Below are 14,833 nucleotides of genomic sequence, written 5' to 3'. Positions count from 1 at the left end.
ATGGTGAACATACATGGAGCTGTATAGCTGTTTATGCAGTACTTCTTCCTCCTGCTTCCCTCCTCCCCCAGCGTCAGGTATTCATGAGGACTGACTGAGAGACAAATATTGCAATAATGCAGACTGTACAGGTTTACTTCCAGTAGAAAGGTTTGATTTTGTCACACAGCCATGTCTTGGCACTGCTGCAGGTCGAGTGCCTCTCTTCAATGCTTGACAGATACCTTCTTCTCTTCAACATCTCAGTGACACTTCTGTGTTACACTGTGGTCTGTAGTGTTTCATACACCCTTGGATGCTACTGGATTCTCACAAAATTCAAGTTCTAACATCAGGTCAGGAAACAAACAACTCCGGTTGTTTTCTGTGCACCGTACCTTGGTCTGTCCTCCTTAATTCCTGGGCTAACTGGCACAAATGTAATCTGTATGAAAGTGTAACTGATATGACATTTTCTGATGGCCCAGAAGTTGGAGTGATATTGCTCATACCAAAAATGGTGACCATCAGTTGGACAGTACGGTAGGAAGGAATGATGTTCTGTAGCTACCATTTTGTTTTGTCTCTGGCAAGAGCTTCTTAAAATGACAGGCATCACTCTTGCCCATTTGGCTTTTGTCCAGTACACCACAGGCTTGTGCTTCAGCTTGCTTTTGGTTTTATCACCCATTCTGCCTGAGGGTTTGCACGGTAAACATCTAACATGTGTGCGTCTGGATCCAAACAGTGTTGACCTGAAACGGGAATCCACAGCATGAATCTTAGCATATTCTGAGCATGTTAGTATATGGGAAATGATCATAGAATCACAGAACAGTTTGGGTTGTAAAGGACCTTAAGATCATCTAGTTCCAACCCCCCTGCCATGGGCAGGGATGAATGGTGTTAAAATGTCCTTGAATACATCTTTGACTTGTACATAGGCAGCCTAGTTCAGTGTGACCCGCTAATATCTCGCCTGGATACAGGCAGGGGCTTTGGTAAATTTGTGACTGATTTTACTCACTGAGAGTCATGAATTCAGTTTCACTTCCAGGCAAGATGTCCTGCATTAAACTGAGTTATGGACAAGACATTTACTCAAATGGTGAACAAACATTGTGGCTTCTTTAGAAGCATTAACAACACTGTTACTGTAAGTGCCACAGTATGGGGGGGGGGGAGGTATTTCTTTGGATTTACTGAGCTGGAATTGCAACTCTCTGACTTCATTTCTACACCATTTTTAAATTCTGAAAAAGTAGTTCTGTAAACTATGTGTTCCCATCCAGCTAGGGTCTTGCAAAGAAATACTGGGACTACAGCAGTTGCTGTTTTTCTGGTTAAAAAATAAAAGTCCTCCTAAGTATCACCATTTGAGGATTTTGCGAGGTGGTGACTGGGAATAAGAGTTGGGTGGTTGGGGAGCCCCTACTGCCTTTGCAGGCAGAGGGGAAGAGGCATTTGGTGCCTCTTAATTACTTTATTACTTAATTGAGTAGTAAGACAATAAATTCTTGAGTTAAGTTGATTTGTTGGACTTATATTGCATTTACACTGGGTGATAGAGCCATTTAACTGGGGAGGGTACACTGCGGTGACACAAAGGATTATGGTAAAATTCTTGTGCAGTTACTTACAAGGTCACTTGGGTCCTAATGATTTTACTCAGATGAAAGCAATATAAATGAATTAATGCATAATCAGTAGCCTAAGGTACCCTGAAAGATCTAGGACTATAAAAATAATTTTAAATGAAGATGAAAATTAAAAGTCTAGGTTTTGGAAAGAGCATGGTGGGAATACTCAGGATAGTTTCACACGGCTTTTAGGATCTCCTATTTTAGCATTGGTTGGCTATCCTCTTTAGCCAGGCAAAACAAATAACTAATCAAATTTAGCTTTGTATACCTTCAGTAATAAAGAGTTTTCTTCTGGACTGCTGCTGAAGCAAGGCTGTGATATTTCATGATGATTTTATAGAAACTGTTTAGAACTGAATCTAGAAGAATTAAGGCATAATCTAATCAGACAGTTGACAAAAGACTCCAACAGAGCATCCAGAGTTTTAGTATGAAAGGAGAAAGAAGAGAGTCAGGACTGTGCAATATCGAATTAAAATCTGGGTTTTGACCTTTAGGCCAGAAACTTGTGTGGCAAGCCTATGTTGTTATTACAAAAATATCACTGCATGAAACACGGAAGAAGACAAAATCTGCAAGGAATTTACAATCTAAATAAAGCACATGGATTAGTATGAGTATATTACACAAATATATGCAGGGGCTGAATTCTCAATTCTGTGTTTTTTCTTTGGGGGAGGTTAACACTTAAATACAGAAAGGAAGAAATAGGTCTTGGGAAAAGGCTTGACAGCGAGGTGGAATGTGCTTGCAAGAAGACGACTGAGGGTCTCTTAACCATGGAAAAATTCTCAGTTATGAGAGTAAGAGAGGAAAGCGAAAGGTCAGATGAATTTGGCAAGACTGTAAGGGGTCCTGCTGAGATCAGCCATCAGGTCACTATCCCCTGTAGGGTGCCCCTCCAATCACACTGGAGTCAGAAGAAATTGTTATATTGATTTTGACACCTTTTGGGTCAGGCTTCTTTCCCGCAGATGGACTGGAGGATAGGAGAAACCCAGCTGTGTGAAAATAGCACTGCCTGAGGACATTAAGGAGGCTACGGACATTCCAAATTGAATTTTCAAAATGAAGACGTACCTATATTTCCTCCAATTTCATGTAAACTTTGGATCTGGCCTCTCATGTTCTGTGATGATCCGTGGCTAAGATGGAAAAAAACTTTAGTTTGTCTTTCTCTTATAACCACTGCTTTATCAGCTGCCGTCTCTAGTAAGCTAAAAATTGGTATTTTTGCCCCTGTGAACTTACTTATCAAAAGAATGGACTTCTACCAAACGCAGCACTTCGGAATACTGAATCTGCTATAGAGATAGATTACTGTGTTGCAGTTACATAAACCTTCTGTTATTTATTTCATATTATTTATTTAAAGAACAGAATTACTTGGTGACAAAAAGTTTTAACATTTTATGGGCAGATGTAAGACAATCCCTCTGGGTTCTCTATGGAGCGAATCTATAGAAGGTATATTTTTAGTAGTGTCATAACAGAGGGCAGATTGATTTTCTATAGGAGCCAAATATTAGGTACAATATGAAGAATAAAGTCAATGGTTATAGTTTCTTTGACCAACATAACCATAAATTATCAATTTTAGATTAGAAAAAAAGTTCAATAGCACAATAAGCATTTGAAAAGGGAACAATCTATTCATTAATGGTTCTGATATTATTGTTCAGGAAAAACAAAACGTTCTGGTTTACCCACCTGTTTTCACAGTGGAATCGAGCCAGGATGTCTTTGGCTTTTGTTTGGCTGTTGAGTTGAATTGCCATAGAGACTTTTGAATGCAGTGGAGCATAAACTCTTATCACCCCCTCAGGTATGTCAGACTGCAGGTATGGGGGAAAAGTGACAGCTCCCTAAAAACAATATTCAGTAGAGTAAGTCTAAGGCAAATACTGCTTTTGGTCCATTCAGAAACAGTCTGCAATTCTTTTTGAGTTTGCTTGCAAAAATCACTGCCCTGGACTCGATTATTCAAAAAACATATTTATAGTCACACAGATGCAAATTTGTAGGTACGGTGTAGCAAAATACAACACAAAGATCAAATTTTTTGGTAAGTATGCCATAAATGCACATAGAACAAAGTAAAGCCCTTAAATTTTAACTGCTTACAGTAATATTAAGTTGTTATCTGACATTTTAAAAATAATTTCTGTTCACATTGGTCAGTGAACCAACTGCCTATTTAAAAATACATAAAAATTATTAGCAATATCTACTCTTCCTTTCAAAGATGAGATTCTCCTGGGACATGAAGATCCAGCTCTTTGTTTCTGCTTCCTACGGCTTGAACTAGATCGAAGTGTATGTACAGTAAAATATCAAAGTACCATATGGTTTCTGTTAATTTGAAATTTGACCTTGAATAGGGTTCAAATGATCATCTATGAAGTTTATGCACTCTTCCATGATTAATGGCAGATAAATCAATTAGCAAGATTTGCATTCCGGTTCTAATCCAGTTAATACCATGCTGAGCAGAGCACAATGGTCTCTCCAGTCTCTGTCCCTGTGTGATTTAGAACGTCTGAGACCTGGGGATTGTGTTAAGTGCTCTCAGAATTCAACTTAGTTATCCAAACGGAGTTCGCCTCCAATTTACCCTTCATATTTCAGCTACCTGAGATGGCTACTCTTGTTTTTATTAGATGCAAAGCCAATTTCGATCAATGAACTTCTCTTCCCAAAGGTGCAATGACTGCAGTAATTGACTATCCTCAGAAACTCTCACTGTATTCGTTCCAGGGTGAATACAGTTTTGAAACACAGTAGTCTACACCACAATTTTAAACAAACATCTCTCTCTCCATCTGCAGCATGAATGTGTGTCCTACCCACAATATATTTCAGTCAGTACTGATGAATAAATTCTCCAAAAAGCTGGATTAGCATGGATTCACAATTCATACATAGGATTTCTTTTAATTTTTTCCTCAGACACTCCCTTCTGCATTTTCTCTGTTGTCTGTATTAAGTGGCTTCTTCTCTATTGTTTGTAATCACTTGTATCATTCTTTCTCAATTTCTTTTTTCTGTTGCTCCTCAAGACTATTCTTCAATAACTATAGAGACCTTGACTAGTTCTTTTAAACCTGCATGGAAGATTCTAAATACTTTCTCTCTGGGTTATTAAAGGTTAGATACCGCATGGAAAAATTACATATAAGCTGTTACAGGGAGTGTATATGTTGTGCATGTGTACGCAACCTGCTTTGTTGCCCAAATTGTATGTTACACCTAATATATAAGTTGCTTTTAGGTGTATTGAAGTAGCAATTCCCCAAGCAAGTTCCTAAACTACATACCTAGGCAGTAGAGAAAAGTTGGTGGCTTTAAGACCTCCAAAGGAAGATTTTTTGTGTCAGACTTCCCGAAGTCTGAACTGCACCTAGAGCTCTTGAAGTCCTCAAAAGTATTCACCTCTCTGCTCTGACTATTTCAGTAAAAAAACCACTTAGGCATTTAAGATTTAGTCCCAGTTTTGATGTCTGTTAGGCAAACTGGAAATAATTCTGCCTTTCCCACATTTTCTCAATCAATTCCCAAAGCTTTGTCTTACCAGGATGTTGGGCTGGAAACTCGGATTTCAAGCTAGCTCCCAAATCAGCTTATTTTGTATGTCAAAATTTCCTCCCCCCCACCTCCAGAAGCTTTTATGAGGTAAGAAAGGAGGGAGGCTGGTTAAAACTACACTTGATAAGTTTTTACCACACCTCTGGTCTTTCAGGTCTCTCCCGTTCCATGGTTTTTCTCCTCAGAAGTTTTCTTACTCCTTTGTCAAACATCAGCTGCCTTTTGCTGTTGTTCATTGCTGCTTCATTCATTTTTCTCACTTGGGAAATCAAGAAGGATGGGACCTACATGGAGGAAACCAGGACTAAGAATATACAGTAATTTTTCTCCCCGTAAAACTAGTGTTGGGGCTTTAGAAAGGCATCAAAATTTCAGCAGTGAAAACTCTATTCATTCCCAGACAGTACATGTGATTAGGAGGTCCCTCTAACAATTAACCCAGTTATTCCTTTGGTGAAACTGTAGATCATCTTTTATACCATGTGAAACTTTTAGTGATATTTGCAGTTATAGGAACTTTATTATGAGGTAGTCTTTGCAATACCCATCATACCCTCCCTCTGTTTGGAGGAAAGGAGCCAAGACTGTCATCTTCATGCCAACCTTCTGAAGTCCAGCAGGCAGGACACACTTTTAGCCCATATTATTATGGACTGTATTTTAAGCAGTCATTTAATCTCATTCACAGAATCAAAGAATGGTTTGGCTTGGAATGGACCTTAAAGATCACCTACTTCCTCCCGCCCTGCCATGGGCAGGGACACCTTCCACTAGACCAGATTGCTCAAAGCCCCATCTAGCGTGGCCTTAAACACTTCCAGGGATGGGGCATCCACAACTTCTCTGGGCAACCTGTTCCAGTGTCTCATCACCCTCACAGTAAAGAATTTCTTCCTTATATCCAACTAAATCAGTTTAAAACCACTGCCCCTTGTCCTGTCCCTACATGCACTGTAAAAAGTCCCTCTTCAGCACTCTTGCAGGTCCCCTTAAGGTACTGGAAGACTGCTGTAATGTTTAGACATCTCACCTAGACATCTAGATTAAATCATTCTCCTGTGCATTCTTCTGTATAAAAAATGGTGCAGGATAGGTACCTCCATAGGGCAATTTGTGCTAAAATGAATGTCTTAGGTGAAGTAAATCTCTGTCCAGAGGTTCTGTCACCCTATCTCATTCTAGATATCTCATCCAGTTTTCAAAGAATAGCTAACTTTCTTATAGGAAGATCAGTTTACTCTTATTTATGCAGAACAAAACACTTCTCTGTATTGGAGCCATAAAGAGGGAACCAGCATTACTCACTGTCCACAGGATGTCCTGGTACCGAATTAAAAGCCGCACAACATGTGCTGTAGTGGCAGCTGCTTGCATTTCTTGTTGGTTTGCCCGTTTCCCTTTGTAGATGAAGAGGTTTGGTGCAACAATCATAGAAACGTTCCACAAATTCATTTTATTTTTTCCTTCATTAGCAACCACCTTCTTCAGGAACTGAAGAAAGGCCTGGAAAAACAACACTTTTTATTCTGAGTCTCACAAAACATTTCTTAAACGCAGCATTTGCAAACATAAAACATGCTTGGCTCGAAAGCTGTTATAGTTGCACTTGGAGATGAAATTTAGGGGGTTTTGCGTTCTAATTTGGTTTACTGATATTTGCTGGCACAACCATCTGTGTCAATCATAGAAGAATAGTGTTATGAAAATATACACTAATAAATTATCTATCACTTAGAGCATAATCTAAAATATATAAGTCAAGTACAGTGTCTGCACTAAGGCTCTGAATCCTGTAGGAGAGGAACAAGTATTATGATTGAACAGTTAATTTCTTCATAGACTTCAAGGTTCCCATTTTGATGTATCCGGTCAAGGCTTTTTATATTACAATCACCAGGGTGATCAGCCTCTCTTCAAATGTACACCAGTCCCATATGTGATATAATATGAAGATTTTCTGCCAGCAGCCCCCAGACTTTTATTCTGGGATAATGAAAGCAGAAAGGGCTCAGTGGTTGCTCATTGACGTCAATTCTTGACAAAGGAGAAATTTTCTTTTTGGATGTTTTATTTAGAATTTCACTTGAGTTGACTGAATAGGATGGATTGCAGCTGGGGTTAGAGGTGGGCTCTGCCAATGAGTCCTTTTACAACACTGTCCTGGTTTCAGCTGGGATAGAGTTAATTTTCTTCCTAGTAGCTGGTCCATTGATGTGTTTCAGATTTAGTATAAGCATAATGTTGATAACACGCTGACGATATAAGTTGTTGCTGAGCAGTGCTTACCCTAAGTCAAGGACTTTTCAGCTTCTCATGCCCTGCTAGCAAGGAGGCTGGGGGAGGGCATAAGAAACTGGGAGGGGACACAGCCAGGACGGCCAACCCAAACTGGCCAAAGGTATGTTCCATGCCATATGGTGACGTGCTCAGCATATAAACTGGGGGAAACCTGGCCGGGAGCCTCTGCTTGGGAACTGGCTGGGCATTGATCAGCAAGTGGTGAGAAACTGTATCGTGCATCACTTGTATATTCTAATTCTATTATATCATTATTATTATTATTGTTCCTTCCTTTTCTGTCCTATTAAGCTGATTTTATCCCAACCCATGATTTTTACTTTTTTCCCCCCAATTCTTTCCAAGGAAATGACAAAACTCACAGATAAATCATTTCACAGTGCAGTGTCTGACCTCTGACTGTTAGGAAAAACAAAAGTGTCATTTAAAATCAAAAGCACCACAGATGGCAGGTGGTAGCAAATTAAGAGCTTACCTTGGCTGTGTCTCTATTGGCCTCAGGAAGCAGCATGATCAACAGATGCAAAGCTTGTAGCTGTAACTTGATCTTGGAGATTTCTAAGAATATGAATAATTAATATTTTTGAAATCCCTGTTGCAAGTTTCTAAAAACTGTGTTGGTCAGCAGTTCTAGAAATGCAGCAAACACTGCCTGGTTGAGACCAGCATGTTTAGGTCCATTTTCCAAATATAAAATCCATTCAATGAGTGGGTTTTCCCTCATCATATTGGGTCTTTATCATGAGGGGTGACAAGGCTTTCTATTGGCAAGGAGCCAGTAGTTCTCAGTACTAGACAGTTTCTCTTTGATATGATGGTCAGAATATGCCACAAATGTGGAACAAGTGTTTTCCCCCTTTCAAACTGAAATGGAAACTTGTTTTCAGAGAATTTTCAGACTAATGTTATTGAGTAATTTGATGAAAGCTTGTGCCATTGGAGTGGAGATTAATTGCTTACAGCTTAAAAGGTATTTGTCGCAAATCTAGCACTCTAGATAAATATAGAGCTTTGTCAGTTACAAATGCCGTCATGTTTTCACAATTAGTATATACTGTTGTTTTGCAATGCTCACTAGAAAAGCTAGGGTGAAGAAGATGGGAAGAAAAGCTCTGTCATTTGCTTCCACTCAGAATGACTGAGAGTTTTGGAGATAGATTGCGAGATATGGACAGCATGTCTGTGGTAGGGAGTAAAGCAGACACCTCCTGTTTAGTCTTCTCCTACAAACCGCTAAGTGACAGTGACTGCATGCAGCCTGGGGCTCACAAGGAACACACTCAGGTATGTGAAGGTTACAGAACGGGTTACCTCCTGTGTGTTTTAAACTATCTCATGGAGACACCGAAAACTTGGCTGCAACCAGGTTGTTAGTTTTCTGTACTGATTTGCATAATAAATTTACCATCCTGATAGTTTTACTCTGTCCTAGCTCAAGGGAACTTACAATGAAATCAATAGGCATGCCAAGGTACTACTGCATTCTTCCTGGAGAGGAAATGAACAAAATGTACTGGGAATGAGAGGCTGTATGTACACTGAAAACAAAACCCAACTGCCTGACGTTTTCTGTGATCACACGTATCTTTGCACAGATATTCTGACCTCAGCACAAACCTTCAGAGAAAGACAACAGATCCAACAGAATATCAGCTAAAGGGCAGTGACTTGACTTTACCTTACAAAATTTTCATTTGTGAAATCTATATTTCGTGAGAATCAGGGTCTAAACATGAAAGTCATTCCTCAGCTGTTGTTTGCTCAGAGGTTTCCAGTCTTTCATTAAACTGTTATGGCATTCACATGAATCTATGCTATTAGCTAAATGCAGACTATTTTCCATTTGAAAAGGAAAACTTGCAGAAAACTTAAATATTTAAGCAACGTACTCTCTACTGCAGAGAGAGAAAAAAATACACTTTTTTTTTCTCTCTACTTCAGAGAGAGAAAAAGGTGTAATGTCTACTATAGCATTTTATCTAGATGAGTCAATACCAACTCCATTTCCACATACTTTCGACTAGTGTGATGAAAGCAGGCAGATATTCTACTGTGAAAAGTGGGCTTGGGAGTTCTCTTATAAACATTTTCAGCAGTCCTGCTGCATCATTATTTCGTACTTGGTCCCAGTCAAAAGTGTCTTCATAAAATTTTGCCTCAAGTTCTTGATGGAGATTCTGAAAGATAAAAGGAACATCTGACCTTTAATCATTGCTTCTGACCTGGCAGTTTGAGATCACTTCAGAAATCCCATTACAAACAACAGGCAGGTTTACATTGCAATTCAATTAAAGTAGCCCTAAATCACTATGGTCTAAGTACAGCTGCATGGAGTTCAGAACAGGTTAACAAGTCAGGTTCCTTGGGATACTTTGCAACCAAGGCTAAATTTGGTTTGCTATAGTTACATTTCTGCTGGCAACCCATTTAAACAATTTTAAAGCAAGACAATTTTGTGCACTATCTTAGATGGAGTAACAAAACATTCAATTAAATGGGATTTTTAGCATAAATGTTTTTTTTGTTTGTTTTAAAACACTCTCCAGGTGTCTTGACCTCTAAGTCACAGAGGAGTGACATTTCTTCTTCAGTGCCAGTGAGTTTGCTAGATAGTCTGCTGGCATATGAGTCCATGGGTCCTGAACAAATGGCTTTAAATCCAGGTCTTCCTGGCTTTAGAAGGATGTTTTCTTTCAGGTTAGCTATAATTAGATTTGATCACTAAATAAAAGTATCAAACCATTACTGTCAGAAAACTACCACTTAATACATACATGCACCCCAAAACCACAAGAGAGTAAGAGAACTAAGACAACAGATTATACCATTTTGGTGCCCATTTCAAACTCTTGTTCTCCAATGTTAGCATCTTGATCTGTAACAGAGGTCTACTTAGTTCTGGAGGGTAACTAATCAGTGTTTCATACACGTGTGTGAATTGGAAAAAGTACTCAGTGAGGTTCCTAATAGGAGCAGAATTTAGCTTCAAACTCAGATCACTGTTTGTAAATACAAGCTCCTCAAAAATTTGTTGGGTTAATAAGCTTGAAAGATGAAATTGTATTATAAGGACATCCATAAATAATGCAGCTTTCAGAGTTATTACTGGCCAAACACTGCCTTATCCATAGAAAGTTTGTTGCTGCTGTAGGTAATGTTCAGGTTTCAGATCATGTTTTTGTCAAATGTACCTTAATATTATGCAAGAAAATTTAGTCCTTTCAGACAGAAAAGCTTCTAAAAATGAATTCCATTTACCATGTCTCACATGAATGGAAGGAAATTACATATCAAATATGGTCACACATAATTAAGTGGAATGGTTGGCACAAAAGGAAATAGAAAGTCATTCAGGATTTGGTATATAATGTTACAATCTCATTCTTACTATCACATTTTACTGGTTGTAATCTGGCTATCTCAGCTTCCTTTATATTTGCAGCCTTTTCACATAATCCATACAAACACCTGGATTAAATTCTCTCTTGGTAACTGACTGGAAAATGTGGAATAGAAATCCTCCCCTCATCAAAAGCACAAGAGGACAGAAAAACTACCCCACATTTTTCTGCTGAGAACTGGGGAAAAGCCATAGGAACAGAAAGCAAGATATTTGAAACATAAGCATTTTATATAATATATATATCCACAGGGCAAGCACATATGTACATTTGATACTCTCCCCCTCCCCCATATGCAGCTAAGTACTTTTAAAACATCTTTTTTCAATTTTTTTTAAATGTGACTGATCCTACATTAGACTGTCATACATTTTTGGTTCACTGGAGCTGTTGTTACAAACTAGATTACAGAGGAAAACTTGTATTTATTTCTTCTATTCTTTGTTTTATAGAAGAGTAACCTTTAATCACTTCCATATGACTTTTCTTTCTCCAAACAAGACTGAAATGATATTGGAATGCTCTCAAATCCTAATGTCATAATAATGTACGAAGGCTTTGAAGAATGAAATCTGGATCTGCTTTGAAAAAAACCCTCTCTCGCTTGTTGGCTTGTTGGACAGACTTAAGTGAAGCCAAAACTCAAACAATTTAAAGCTTTCATATGGGCACTTTAACTTACTACCCAGTATACATATAAAGTCATATCTCACAGCAGCTCCCTGGGTATAGGCTGTCAATAAGAAGTGAACAAGACACAGTGCAGTATATGCAAGGAATACAAAAGTAATTTAATTAGAGCACAGCCCTGCTGTGTAATCTCCCCGGAGACGTTGGAAAAAGTTGAGATTGTGTGAAATAATGCTTTAAGAATTTGTAGGAAAAAATGAGGAAGCTGAAAAGCATAGGCCAAATTAGGAGCTCCCTTTGGCAAGATATAGCACTTAGCAAGGTGCTGGGTGCTTTCCTCAATCCAGAGTCAAAGGGAGCTGTAAGCTACTGCCTATCCTTGGTGTTTCATGTAATGCTGCTTTTCCTTGATCAGTCATTTTGAAGATCCCCAGCCTATCAACGTTTAGCAATCCCCAACATTTGTGTGGCTGCCAGAATGCAGAGACTTCCTGCCTCAGAAAACAGGACTAGCCTTCCTGAGGGTGAGAAAGTGGGAGCTGGATAAACTGTAAGAAGCTTGTTTTCCTAATTTGCCTCTGCCAAAGGCTTCCAGCTCCTGGAATCAAGTTAGTCTACAGAAACAATTGCAAGCATTACTGCACCACAATAAGTTATTGGGTACCAACTTTCCTGTGTTCGTAGTCTGCAAATAGCTTGTGAAAATGCAGTACTTTAGGCTGCCAAACAGTGAAGCAGGCCAAGTTTCTCTCACTTGGAACATGAAATTGTAAGATCACAGATGATAAATGAGAAATAAAATGGCATAAAGGTTAAACTGACATAGAATAAGATCTTTATCTCAAATACACTCGGTTTAGTAACTCTGGATTTATGAAATAAATTAAAACAGAGATAAGATCACAGCAGTTTCGGACGATAGATATAAACTGAAAGGATCCCTCAGTGTTTACTGGAGCAAAACGGCATTCAATGTCAAGTCTGTGCTTTATGTAGAGCATTAACAAATACAAAGCAATAGATCACAAGTTCTGTGATTTATTGGTTCCCAGGAACCAAAATGACCTTTCACTGGTAGGAATAGAAATGCTGAGCTACACAAATCCGTATTTTTGTGCAGTGTGAATTTGTGTGTGCTGTATTGTTTTACATAGAGTCTATGGTCCAGGAGACAGAAAACTGGCACAAGCATGTACCTTGACTCTGGAGGCAGATCCAGGAACGCGTAGAATTCCTTCAGTTTCTAAACCTGTTTCCTCAAGCTTGAGCAGCAACTAAAAAAGAACCAACAAACGCCAGGAAAATACTCAGAAGCAGTTAAAAATACTACCTATCAATCTAGGTATCCTTGGAACTAATTTGAAGAAGATATATTTCTATATAGATAGAATATATATTTCTATATAATTTGCTAATGAAAACAAGCCAGCTCATGTGAATAAACCTTCCTAATTGTTTCTTCATATTCCTGACCCTGAAATACAGAGTATGCAGAGTACGGAAAACCAATAATGCAACAGGCCCCTCTGTCCTTGATTTGAGATTTGGCACTGCTACAGAACAATTAATACATAAACGTATTTATAAAAGGGCAGATACACTGGGTAAAACACAATAGTGTTTTGAGAGAAAATTAACCTCTGAGGAATGTTTAAGTTTTTCCTCAAGGAGCACAATGGAAAGGTCTATAGATAACATACATTTCTGGGAACTGAGAACTCAGATTAGAAAATGATCCCAGGATATTTTATTTTGAAATTTTTGTGAATAGAGGAATAGGCTTTCCACTTTCTTTATTAAAAAAATAAATATGCTTTGCTTTAATGTAATTTAGAACAACAACAACAAAAAAATCATTTCCTAGCATTTATTCATACAGCTCTGGGTTTTCATCACCACCTCTGCTTCCTGTCCCAGCTTTTGGATCCTTCTAATTTCCCATGGTATCTTGACAGGAGAGCTGATTGCAAAGTCATGTCATGTCAGTCTTTCCCCTGACACTCCACACCACTTTCTCTTTTGTCAGTATTTGCAGGGAAATTTGTTGTCATTTCGATATCATGTGTAATTGTATGTGTGCTTGTGTTTGTGTACCTCCAAGACAGACACTGGATGTCATTGTATTGTCAAATGACTTACATAAATGACATCTTGTAATGCAAATCTCAGTGAGAAGATACTACTTTCATTCTGGAAATAGTAGCTAAGCTATACCTACAGTTTAAGGTCATGTGAAAGTAAAACACCTGAGACAACTCACCTCTGCTTCTTCTGCACACAGACACAATTTTGCATGGCTCTTTAATGAGAAAGGGAAACAGAAAGCCAGATATATGTTTCCTGAGGTTTCCTGTACGGTATGATGTAATTACAGAAATTGAAAGGGGTCCCCACCACAGATAAAACACACAAAAGGAGCAAATTCTGTCTTCTTGCCACAAGGTTTTCAATCCACAACACACACACAGACAACCTGCAGACACCAACTCTGTAAAGCCTGCATCTTCATTTATCTGATGACTCTTTTTAAGTGTCAATGCAAACAATGGAAAAGCAAATCTTGGTGGCAGAGCAGGTTGAGTTACACTCACTTTTTGGAAGATGAGGGGAACTTTTATTCCAGGAACCTTCTTTTGATCATTCTCCAGCAGTACAGTGAGAGGGACTCCAAACAGGCCATTTTCTTAAAAATAATAACAACAAAGGTGAAAAACAGGAAACACAGCCTCGTACATGTCTTCTTTGCAATGTTGAGCAGCACCCAGGGGGCCACCATGGGGATGCCACAGCACGATACCTCGTCCCCGCACCCTCTCTGCACGGTTCCTCTTCAGCTCCACACCCAGCGCATCGTAGAAAGCAGTTAGCTCAATCAGGGAGAGATAGCGGATCTTCTTCATGTCTTCAGGAGAGAGGTCTCCAACTTCTGTCAGTCCAAACCGGCTTTTCCGTACAATGAATTTCTACAGTAGAGATGGGTTGCATCTTTATTTGCACAAAAATGACAGGAAGTGATATTTTTCTTTTGAAAGAGATAACAGTATGTGATAGGTAGTAATACTAGGGTAGACGGATAATACCAAAGAGTTGAACTACAATACAGTCTATTGGCCCAGTATGCTGCTATAACTTGCATCCATCTGAAACATAAAATTGAGCTTCTTGCTTATCATGTTCCCTTGAAGTTTGACTAGTAAATGGTGCTGGGGCAGTAATATTAACCTCATTGCCTGTACTCCAGCTGGGACAAATGAGCTGTGTGCTACTTAAACTTTGCCCAATTTCAGCAGGATGTAA

The 14,833-nt window shown here is 38.8% G+C and overlaps 1 protein-coding gene across 3 annotated transcripts in view; it reads right to left on the bottom strand.

Moving 5' to 3' along the window:
• The window catches only part of ARHGAP28 (Rho GTPase activating protein 28), a 73,316-nt gene continuing 58,483 nt past the window's right edge, over positions 1-14,833 (bottom strand). For all 3 annotated transcript variants that reach the window (XM_061448764.1, XM_061448765.1, XM_061448766.1), the window contains 10 exons: positions 14,334-14,499; positions 14,128-14,219; positions 12,733-12,810; positions 9,520-9,682; positions 7,981-8,063; positions 6,513-6,710; positions 5,348-5,491; positions 3,333-3,487; positions 2,703-2,767; positions 1-734 (listed from right to left, as the gene is read on the bottom strand). In XM_061448764.1, the coding sequence (XP_061304748.1) occupies positions 643-734; positions 2,703-2,767; positions 3,333-3,487; positions 5,348-5,491; positions 6,513-6,710; positions 7,981-8,063; positions 9,520-9,682; positions 12,733-12,810; positions 14,128-14,219; positions 14,334-14,499 (1,236 nt within the window). In that variant the 3' untranslated portion in view covers positions 1-642. The remainder of the gene's footprint in view (positions 735-2,702; positions 2,768-3,332; positions 3,488-5,347; positions 5,492-6,512; positions 6,711-7,980; positions 8,064-9,519; positions 9,683-12,732; positions 12,811-14,127; positions 14,220-14,333; positions 14,500-14,833) is intronic.

The sequence above is a fragment of the Pezoporus flaviventris genome, unplaced genomic scaffold, assembly GCF_033815535.1.
Source record: "Pezoporus flaviventris isolate CSIRO_AGI_PZ_B2104156 unplaced genomic scaffold, CSIRO_AGI_Pfla_v1 ptg000007l, whole genome shotgun sequence".
In the NCBI taxonomy this organism is placed as follows: domain Eukaryota; kingdom Metazoa; phylum Chordata; class Aves; order Psittaciformes; family Psittacidae; genus Pezoporus; species Pezoporus flaviventris.
This window is presented reverse-complemented; position numbering and strand designations above follow the sequence as displayed.